The 11,150-nt window shown below is 36.7% G+C and overlaps 1 protein-coding gene across 17 annotated transcripts in view; it reads left to right on the top strand.

The window, feature by feature from the left end:
- The window catches only part of lrrc7 (leucine rich repeat containing 7), a 153,715-nt gene that overhangs the window by 132,147 nt on the left and 10,418 nt on the right, over positions 1–11,150 (top strand). For 14 of the 17 annotated variants that reach the window (XM_017304404.1, XM_017304403.1, XM_008406230.2 and 11 more), the window contains 6 exons: positions 2,681–2,893; positions 4,971–5,138; positions 6,091–6,210; positions 6,329–6,539; positions 8,358–8,608; positions 10,099–10,191. In XM_017304404.1, the coding sequence (XP_017159893.1) occupies positions 2,681–2,893; positions 4,971–5,138; positions 6,091–6,210; positions 6,329–6,539; positions 8,358–8,608; positions 10,099–10,191 (1,056 nt within the window). The remainder of the gene's footprint in view (positions 1–2,680; positions 2,894–4,970; positions 5,139–6,090; positions 6,211–6,328; positions 6,540–8,357; positions 8,609–10,098; positions 10,192–11,150) is intronic. The other 3 variants (XM_008406236.2, XM_008406234.2, XM_008406239.2) reach the window with 1 other exon arrangement.

Consider the following 11,150-nt stretch of genomic DNA (forward strand, 5'->3'; position numbering starts at 1 on the left):
TTTTTTTATTTATTTTTTAATTTTCTCTCTTTCTCACTGTTTATTTCTGTTTTTGTTTTGGTTGTGTAAAGCACTTTGAAATGCCTTGCTGCTGAAATGTGCTATACAAATAAAATTTGATTGATTGATTGATTGATAGGTTACGAACAGCCGTCGCCGTTTTTCTCTTCAATAAAAACTGAACAGAAAGGTTCAGTAAAAGTCATACGAGCCTCCGTCTTGTTTGAAGAAACCTTCACTCCGTAACAGTAGCTTCTCATTAGCTAGCCCACTTGCAACCTGGAATAAGAGCCCAAAAGCATCTATTCCATCTTCCATGAATTGGGTAATAATCTTGCAACTGTAGTCAAATTTTATTTCTTTTGATGCTGTTCAGAGTCCTGAACTCAGGCGTCTCACCCGGAACATGCAGAGAGATGGCCTATTTTGGCAGAGGAGTTTAAGGATCTTGGATTACAACAGCTTCTCGATTCTTTCTTTTAATTATCTCGGCGTGAGTGAGGATGCTGTTCATCCTGTTTCCTTGTTTTTAAGACCCACTCCTTCATAAATAATCCCTTCAAGATATTCTGGGTTCGTTACAAGTCAGATGTTCCTAAAATACCCACAGAGATGTGTCCAACAGCATACCTGATTAGATGGCGAAGCATTTCATCTGCTGTCGTTCAGCAGGAGAAAGTAGGGCACTTGGTGCCTCTGTGGCTGTTTTGTTTAAAGTATTTAGGTTTTATAAGAACTGATTTTTTTTTTACATATTAGTTGAAACTGCCATTGTGACATTCCTTTTTCCAATGCTAACTAGAAACAACCAATCAGAGCCAGGAGGCGGGACTTAGCGCTGTCAATCATCTCTGTTTTTGAGAGCATTTTCGCATATTGAATCATTTAGAATATGTTTTATTTTGTTTTTTTCTATTGGAACATTCTGACCAATATGTAGACATATTCCAGATGAGTTCAAGTACTTCTTCAATAACTGTTACATTTATTTTGTTTGTATTAATGAGCTGCACAAATCTTGATTCTTATAATCATTACAATTACACTCTATTAGGGCCTTTGTAGACACAAAAAATGAGTCAATTTACACCACAAAACTTAGAAATTTCTACATTAATTTAATACATTTTCTAGAAAAAAAAAACTTGGACATTTCTGAGTTTGAGAAGTTGAACATTTCCAAGAAAAAAAAACTGAAAGTTTGAGATTATTCTCTGGAAGTTTCTAGAAAAAACCTGAAAATGTCTAAGTTTAAAAAGTTAGAAATGTTTCTTTTTTCCTAAAAAAAAAAAAAAATTTTGAGATTAATTGTGAAATGTTTGTTTTTTATAGCATTTTTTTTTTTACTTTTTAGACACAAAAATAAATTTTGAGATTAATCTCAGAAATTTTCATGAAAAAAAAAGGAAAATATTTCAGTTTCCAGAATTTTTCTAGCCAATTCTCGATTTTTCAAACTTAAAAGTTGTATCAGTTTTCTTTCTAGAAAAATCCTGAGATCTGCAGGCTGATTGCTGTTAATAAAAGATAGCAGGGTTGCACTATGCCTGTCGCAATAAATCAGCTATTAATGAAAATAAACTCAATAATTTCCGTTTTTATGATTTTTCCGTTTTCTTTTTTCTCTTTGTTGTAAAAACTGAATGACCAAAGTTTCCGGTTTGGTGTTTTGGACTCAACTTGCTCTGTTTTTGAAGGACGGTTTTCTTCACAGAAACTTGATTTTGTCGTTTCTGCTGTTTTGTTCATTTCTTGCGAATATTTAAAATGTCTTCCGGTTCCGGTGTTAAATGTTCATTAGAATTTGAAGGTTTGAGAATCAGTTTTCGCATTATTACGTCATTGCTTTTGTATTACTTGAAAATGATCTCAACACAACAATATTATTGTTTATCGCAAAAACGTCTGGGGCAATTTATCGTCCAACATAATGTGTTATTATGATAGGGTCAGGTTGTACCGATTGCAGTTTTCTGGCTTATTACCAATATTTTAAAATCCTGACTAATTTTTTTACCTATTTTTATTTACTTTATGCAATTGTTTTTTTTTTTAAAGTTCTATTTGTTTACACTCTTTTCCTCTTTTCAGTGATATTTAAAAAAAATGTGGTAACACTTTATTTGAAGGGGGGTGAATAACACTGTCATAAACATGTCATAACACCTGTCATGAACATGAATAAGCCTTCATGAATATTTATGACTGTTGTCATAAAGCGTCATTCGGTAAATTATGACACTTTTAATACAAAGTTGACATTATTCAAAATGTCTTTGTTATGACAACTTGACATTAACCAAGAAATCATTATTGTTTAAACTTTACCTTTAATAACATAAAGTTACCTAATTTTTAAAGCGCAATCAGTAATACTATTATAACAAATTTATAATAGTAATGATTTCTTGGTTAATGTCAAGTTGTCATAACAAACACATTTTGAATATTGTCAACTTTGTATTAAAAGTGTCATAATTTACCGAATGACGCTTTATGACAACAGTCATAAATATTCATGAAGGCTTATTCATGTTACTAACAGGTGTTATGACATGTTTATGACAGTGTCATGTCAGATTTGCATCTCTATAAAAACATATTTTTGCAGCAGTTCCATACTCTGCGCTCCCTTCGCTCTCTTCCCTTTGAGTTTGTACATTTTGCCTCCCCCCCCCAGGCCCGCCCCGTGTCGGCTCGCCCCACCATGGCCGCCCTGCTGGAGAAGATGCCGCCCGACTACACCCTGGCCACCTGCCCCGAGAAACCGTCTGAGGACACCATCAAAGTGAGACCCGTTGTCCCGCAGAAACCCGAGGACATCACCTCCAAGATGCCCGCCGACTGGAGGCAGCAGCTCCTCAGACACATAGAGGCCAAGCGGTTGGACAGGGTACGTCCACCACCCCAGAAAACATGTTTACAGCACACACACACGTAAACACACAGCACTGAGAAGCCCCCTCTGTCTGTGTCCGTGTTGGTCTGTGTTGTAAGGTTGTAAGGCTGCATGTGTGTCCACTCCACACTGTCGCTGTCAGCCTGATCAACCGCACACTCGCCGATGGATATGTGCTTGAAGAGTCACATTTCCTTACATTCAGTTCAGCAAAACCTCCATTCTACTGAGCAATCTGGTCCTGCCTCATTTTATCCTTTTCTTTTTTTATTCAAGGTGAAAAGTGACTCAAACATGATGGCGCATCAGTCGGGTCATGGTAGATGGAAAAACTGAGGAAATTTCCAGCAAAATATGTTTGAGATTAATCTCTAAAATCTACAAGAAAAAACTATTAAATGTCTAAGTTTGAAAATTTGCTACAAAAACAAAGACATTTTTATACCTCTGAAATTTCTTGGAAAAAAAAAACCTAAGTTAAAAGTTACATTTTTTCAGTTTTAAAACTCAGAAATGTTTCGTTTTTTGTAGAAAATATTTTGAAATTAGTCTCAAAATTTCATAATTTTTTTCTCCATGTTTGAAATGTTTAAAATTTGCTAGAAAAAGCAGAAATTTTGAGATTAATATAAAAAAAATTTAGAAAAAAAGTCAAAACATTTTTAGCTTTTGGGAAAAAGTTTTTTTTGATTAATTTCAACATTTCCGTTATTTTTTCTGAGTTTTAAAAAATTTAAATTTGCTAGGAAGAACTGAAAATTTAAGATTAATCTCAAAATTTTTAGGAAAATGTCAAACATTTTTCATTTTTGAAACTCAGGTTTTTTTATATTAATGTTTTGAGATTAATCTCAAAATTTTAGGGTTTTTTTCTGTTTGAAAAGTCGAAAATTTGCTAGAAGCTCCTCCTACTCAGTAATTTTTAAACATTTTTCACTTTTGAAACTCAGAAATGTCCATGTTTTTTTTCTTGCTTCCCCCCCCCCTCACCCCCCCTCTAAGATTTCACAGAATAATCTCAAAATTTCTGAGTTTTATGTTCAACTTTTCAGGCTCTGAAACTTCAGGATTTTTTTTTCAGAAAATTTCTTAAATTAGCCTTGAAATTTCTGAGTTTTGTTGTGGAAACTGACTCCTCTTTTTCTGTGTACGCTGGCCCTAATACAGTGTCATCTCTTCTCTAAAATCCCAGTGATTTTAGAAAAGAGATTTTATTTAAAATTGACAGAAAATCTCAATATAATGCTGAAATTCCTTTTAATTGTTGTCACTTGTCTGAAAAAAGTTGGGAAATCCTCTAAAGATGATATTTTGAAGTTTACATTGTCTTCACATCAGTAAAGTTGAAAATTAACTCCCTGTACAAATATAAAATATTTACTTTCAAATAATTTGTCTGTGGAACAGTTAAGGCCAAAAATATTCACACCCCCCGGCTGTAGATTCATTTGGGGAGGCGTCTCTGAAAAGAAAACAAAACCATGTAAAGTCAAATATTGCAGGTATGTTTACACTTTACCAGAAAAAAGGCATTTGTAAAATCATTTATGTTATTCTCAGTAATGTTTGGAAACTTATTAATTGGTATTACACCAGTCCAATCCCTCTTATTGCAGCTGAGCAGCTTGTTAAGTTTTCCTTACCACCATTCTGCACTGATTTTTTTCATTTTATTTTTTCTGAATAAATTAAAACGTTCAGACAGAAGCAGGAGAATTGGGCAAAACAAAAAGGTTAAGAAAAATAGACACAACTCTTATTTAGTCATGCAGAAAGCTACATCYGGTTTTGATGATTTTTCCCAGGAGCATTTTAAAACTCGTGGTTAGGTGTTAAGTTGCTGGAATGAACTGATCCACTTCCTGTTTTGTGCGTATTGACCAATCACTAGCTAACATTTTTCTGTGCTTTCAGCAACTCTGCACTGTTGTTGTTGTTGTTGTTGACTTTATATCAGTGTTGTTGTTTGTTTTGTTGTGGAGCTGTGCTGGCTCGCTGTGTTGGCTCCGCCCCCTTCCCCCCTCCCCCCCGTCATTCACCCATGTCATGTGATGTTGTCTCCTCCAATCAGAGTGGTGTCCTAAAGCACAACACGCTCACCCTGGGCATGCTCTATCAGGGCGGGGGTCACGGCCAGGGGCGCAGCACCACTTTGAACTTTAACCTTTACAATAACACTAGGCATGAGCCCCCTGCTGGCCGCTGGCTGCCACTACCTCCGCCTCCGTCTGCCATCACCGTGAGTATCCTGATGAGAGAACTGAAACCTGATTACAGTCACTGCATACATGTGATCGCAAAAAGCTTTGGGGAGCTGCAGGCGGTGGTCGTTTTAACCACATTAAACGTTCTTTCTTTGTTTTGTGACTGTTTGTATCACTGTTTAAACCTTCATGTTTTATCCAAACCACTTATATGAATCTAACAAAGTAGTATGGACTACATTTGTGGAGGAGGATTTGGACTGCTGGGGGGAATCGAGACGGTTTTCTCAAAATCCTGATTTTAAATTGAGAATTTTGACTTTAAATKAAAAATTCTGACTTTAAGGCTTGTGACTTTTTTTCTAAAAATTTACATTTTTGTCTCAGAATTTACCTTAGACTCTGAATTCTGACTTTTAAATCAGAAACTGACTTTTTTTTTTCCTGAATTCTTTTTCCGAAAATTTGTTTTCTGAAATTTTTGACTTTTTTCTCAGAATTTTGACTTAATTATGAATCAAGCTTTTCCTCTCAAAATTCTTATTTTTTTTCCTTAAAATTCTGACTTTTGATCTGAAAAGATTAAAGTAAATCTGTCTATTTGTGACCAGATTAAACTTGAAGTTAGCTTCAGGTTTAAACAGTTTTAAACTTGTTACAGTTTTACTGTACAGAAAAACATACCGATAAATTGTTGACTTCTGTGAAACTAGCATCTACGTTTCAATGAAAGAATCTCAAATTCTTAAAAGTTGCATCAAAGTACTTTGGTTAAAATCTTATTTTTAAGGTATTTATAATATTTGTTGAAGCTCGAGAGTAAAAAACAGACATGCCTGACTTTGTGTTGGTAATTAACTGATTTTAGTTGGAAAGWATAATCTTCCAGCCATAATCCTGTTAAAAAGTTAATCTCACCAGCTGCAGCTCAGGAGAATCACTGCTGTGAACCTTTTCAGTATTTTTCTGTCCGTCTCTTTTCCCCAGACGCCTTCTCAGCAGGCTGCAATGCTGGATAATGACCAGGAGGGGGTGACAGGGAGCAACCAGTGGGCTCCCTACTCACTCGGTCGAAGAGACGTTCCACCTGAGAACCTCATGAAAAAGGTAACGGATCGATAATCGGTGAATGTAAACCCAGTGAAGTCAGACATGAGGAAAGTAAAACCTGGTTTTAGGGAAGTTTTTGTGACTAATTGTCATTTYGTGGTTCTTGTTCCCACAGGGCGGACATCCACACAACCCCTCCCATCAGTCACACAACACCATGATCGTCACCTCCACCTCCTCGTCCTCGGCCGCCGCGCCTCACCGCGTTGTCGGGCAGCAGGTTTACGACGGGATGATGAACAAGGGGGGCCAATACCAGCAAGGAATGTCGCTGTCAGTGGTACCAGCAGGCGGTCCGGGCCAGTACCAAGGCAACGTCTCACAGGGTAAACAKCAGATCTCCATGCTATGCTTTAATGAGCTTTATTTTGCACAGTGGCGCAGWTGGTAGAGCTGTTGCCATGCAGCAAGAAGGTTCTGGGTTCGATTCCCAGTCTTTCTGGATGGAGTCTCCCTGTGCATGATGGGTTTTCTCCAGGTACTCCGGTTTCCTCCCACAGTCCAAAAACATGACTGTCAGGTTAATTGGCCTCTCCAAATTTCCCCTAGGTGTGAGTGTGTGTGTGCATGATTGTGTGTCCTGTGTGTCTCTGTGTTGCCCTGCGACAGACTGGCGACCTGTCCAGGTGACCCTGTGACCCCGCCTCTCGCCTGGTACGTTGGCTGGAGAGGCACCAGCACCTCCTGACCCCACTGAGGGACAAGGGTGTAAAGAAAATTGATGGATATTTTACATTTAATGCCTTGCAACACATGAAATCTTACCATTTTTATCTTACTGTACTTATAAAACAGTTGCAGTGAGTAAAAGTAGCTATTTGAACTTATTTTAACTAAATAATTCCTTAACAGTGATGAAAAACTAGTAGATTATTTTTCCTGTAACAAGGGAAAAATGTCTTGTAATAAGTGAATTAACCTGCCAATGGAAGAAGGATTTTTTCAGCAATATTAAGAAATTAATTAGTTGAAATAAGTTCATTTTTATTGCTGAAAAGTTTTCTCTTATTTTAAGACATTTTCCCCCATGTGCCTAAAATCAGCTCTGCAAAAACACAAAACCTGATAAAGTATTTTAATYTAGTTTCTAATATCTTATTTAAATAAGAGAAYTAACTTTTCAGTTGAAGCTTGTTGACAGTGAATGATTATTTAAAACTGGTGAAAAAGTACTAGTTCCATTCAGCTGTAACAAAGGGCTAACACTTTTTCATCAATATTAAGGAATTATTTAGTTAAAACAAACTCAAACAAAGTTTTCTCTTCTTCCAGTTGAGCTAAGACATTYGCACTAGAAACTAMATTAAAGTTACTTGGTGAGATTTTGTGTTTTTGCAGTGAARCGTATCAACATCCTTTGACTTTTCTAACATTTTGTCATATTGATGAAGTATTTAGTGAATACAAAATACTTCATTTTTGTGATGTGGAAGGAAATTGAATGGTTTTGTAATCAGGAACACGTGAAGAAGTCGTGTTAAAAGACCAACATTCTTCATATTAAGTCACTTAACTTCTTATTTTGACTCTATAATGTTAAAAATCTTTTAGAAAACAGTCTGAAAAGACGAAAGTTGGCGTTTGAGTGTTATCAGTAGCGCTTTCCAGTAACTACCTGGTCTAATTTTTAAATTTCCTGCCAAGTTTTCTTGGGGAAACCAGACATTTAAATGAGAAACCAAACTTTAGTTCCTTTTGAGATTAATATAAAAAAAAATTGGAAAAAAAGTCAAAACATTTTTCTKCTTTTGGGGAAAAGTTTTTATTTTTTTTATTAATCTCAACATTTCCGGGTTTTTTTCTTTGTGTTTTAAAAAATAAAAATTTGCTAGGAAAAACAGAAAATTTGAAATTAATCTCAAAATTTTAGGAAAATTTCAAACATTTTTCATTTTCGAAACTCAGGKTTTTTTTATATAAATGTTTTGAGATTAATCTCAAAATTTCAATTTTTTTTCTGTTTGAAAAGTCGAACATTTGCTAGAAGCTCCTCCTACTCAGTAATTTTTAAATATTTTTCACCTTTGAAACTCAGAAATGTCCATGTTTTTTTTTTTTTTTTCCTCTAAGATTTCACAGAATAATCTCAAAATTTCTGAGCTTTATGTTCAACTTTTCAACTTTTCGTTTTGTGTTTTGGTCAGGCCTTCCCTCCCCTGGCCAGGCGTACCCCAGCGGCGGCCTGCCCATGGCGCTGTCATCATCTGGGAACCAGTCTCAGTACAACCCCCACCCCTCCCATCAGCCGGCTACCAACCCGCAGTACCACGTGAATCAAGGCATGAGCCACAGCAACCAGGCCGTCATGGCGACCCACACCAACCCGCGGCCTCAGAGCGCCCGCTGCCTGCTGCAGACCAAAGGCCAGAAAAGCACCGACGGTTTCCAAGAGCAGGTATGGAGGCAGGCTGTGCWGGTTCTGCTGCTGCTGGGCACACAGGAAACGTTGGCATTCATCAAATACAGCAGCGGCTGATTTTCCACAAGCAGATTTTGATGCATTTGGTCTCGTTTATTGTGCAAATATGTTAAAGCAAAACTAACTTTTTAGGAAGATACAGGAGCTTTTTTATGTAAATAATTAATATTGATGAACTACTTCCACTGGCAGAAAAATATMTTGTTTTAAGTGAATTAGTACGTTTTTTTTTTTAATTAACATTAATGAATTATTTACTTAATTCTCAGCCTCTATATCTTGTTAAAAAGTTACTTTTAGGTTTTATCTTATTTCAAGTGTATTAAGATGTTTGCTGATAGCTTGACCAACATCACTGCAAAAACTAAATGTTACCAAGTAATTTTGGTTGAATTAAGACAAAACTAACCCAAAGTCAATTTTTAACAAGATATAGGAGCTTGTTTTATGTAAATAATTCCTTAGTGGTGACAATTTAATTCCACTAGTGGATTTTTTTCACTTATAAAAGGAGAAAAATGTCTTGTTATAAATTAAGTGCCAGTAGTTTTTTTTATTATTAATGTTAAGGAATTATTTACTTAAAACAAGCTCACATGCAAGTTAGTTTTATCTTATATCAAGTGTACAAACATATTTGCTCTGGAAATTAGACCAACAATAGCATTTAATAGTTTGACCAACATCACTGCAAAAACACAAAATCTTACACAAAAAGTGTTTTTGGTCTGTTTTCTGTTTTCTCAGTACACTTTAAAAAAGACAAAACCAACTTAAAGTAACTTTTCAGCCAGAAATAAGAGCTTGTTTCCAGTCAATAATTCATCAATATTGATGAAAAATTCCCTGGCAGATTATATCGATTGTGACATGGAAAAAATATCTTGAAATAATCTGCACCTTTTCATCAACATTAAGGAATTATTCAATAAAAACRAGCTCCTATATATTGTTGACAAACTGCTTGCCATATTTCAAGAGTACGAATATATTTTCACTAGAAACTGGACCGTAAATACTCTGTAAGGTTTTCTCTTTCTTTTAACGACGTCGCTGCAATGAACAAGCAGCKAGTATTGATAAAATGTGGAGATAATTATGTAACTTAGCCTCACGGAGCCTCAGTCTGTGCTGAAACGGAGCCAGAGGTGTCGGTCGCAATCAGAAACGCTGCGCAGATGGAGAGCGCCGTCCCAGTTCAGAAAGGGACATGAAGTCATTTGCACCAGTCTGCACCGCGACCTGCCTCCAGGGTTTTCTTTTTGTTTTTCTTGTTTTCCCCCCCCTTCATTGCAAGAGATGGCTTCCCATTATGCCACACAGCGTTACTGGTGGCCTGGTTGTTCCAGATAGCCGCCGAAGCGCCGCTCCTCGTGTTTGTTTGCTCTCTGCAGTTTTCGCCGTGCGTGCGTTTCACTTTCAGCTCTCTCTCTCTCTCTCTCTCTCTCTCTGCTCTTCCTGCCCAGCTGTGTGTGAGGATAGAGAAGAACCCCGGCCTTGGCTTCAGTATCTCTGGCGGCATCAGCGGCCAGGGGAACCCCTTCAAACCCTCCGACATGGTACGACCTGACCCAGCCTGTCAGCCAATCACAGCCTCCTCAGCACTACCTCAGAGTTGCCATGGGAACTGCAGCTCGTTACCGCAGTGTTTGTCAGCGAGGCAGAGAGGCCGACGTGGTTAACTTACAGTGAATGTTTTTGTTTTTATAACCAGCTGAGGTTCATTTATTGGGCTTAATTTGACTTAAAGAGGCAGGTTGTGTTTGTTTCCAGGCACATTGAGGCATTTTGTAGCTAAACTAACCAGTTCCCRAAACTTGTACTCTAGTAAAAAGTAGCCAAGAAATTACTTAAGTAAGAGTAGAAAAGTATTTGGTAAACAGTTTACTCAATTACTGATCAAATTACCAATCATTTAATGTTTAAAAATATAAAATTAAGTCAAGATTTTGGTATTTTAAGGACCAAAAAGACAATAATTCATCTAGCAATAATAAAATTTTTTCAAATCAGTTTCTTTCAAAATAAAACTTATGAAACTTTAACAAAAAGTGGAGGTGTGTGTCTGTGTCTGGTGAATTTTTGGTTAAAGCACGTTTGTTTTTCGTTTAGCGGGTAGAAAATCCAGACATTTTACTCAAATAAGGGTAAAAAATACTGCGTAATAAAAATATTTTATTTTTCAAAACAGTTACTCAAGTAAATGTAAGTCAATACTACTAAACTCTACGATCAAGTGACTTTATTACCTTCAGTTGTTAAAAAATGCTATAAATGTCAAATATGTCTTGAAATTGGGCCTCTGTCTCTTTAAATCCTCGCGCTGTCTCTGAAGTCATCACAACATGGCTCCTCTAGCAACCCTTTAAAAACGTTTTTATCAGTAAAGTAGCTCGTATGATGAGCTCAGCAGATCCTTGAGGTGTTTGCTGATTGCTACTGGCTAGTCTGAAGGAGCTGAGTGGGTGGGTGGGCGGAGCCCTGTGAGGAGTCTCCAGGAGGAGCTGCGCTTTGGAGG

This window comes from Poecilia reticulata, linkage group LG4 (genome assembly GCF_000633615.1).
Source record: "Poecilia reticulata strain Guanapo linkage group LG4, Guppy_female_1.0+MT, whole genome shotgun sequence".
NCBI lineage: Eukaryota > Metazoa > Chordata > Actinopteri > Cyprinodontiformes > Poeciliidae > Poecilia > Poecilia reticulata.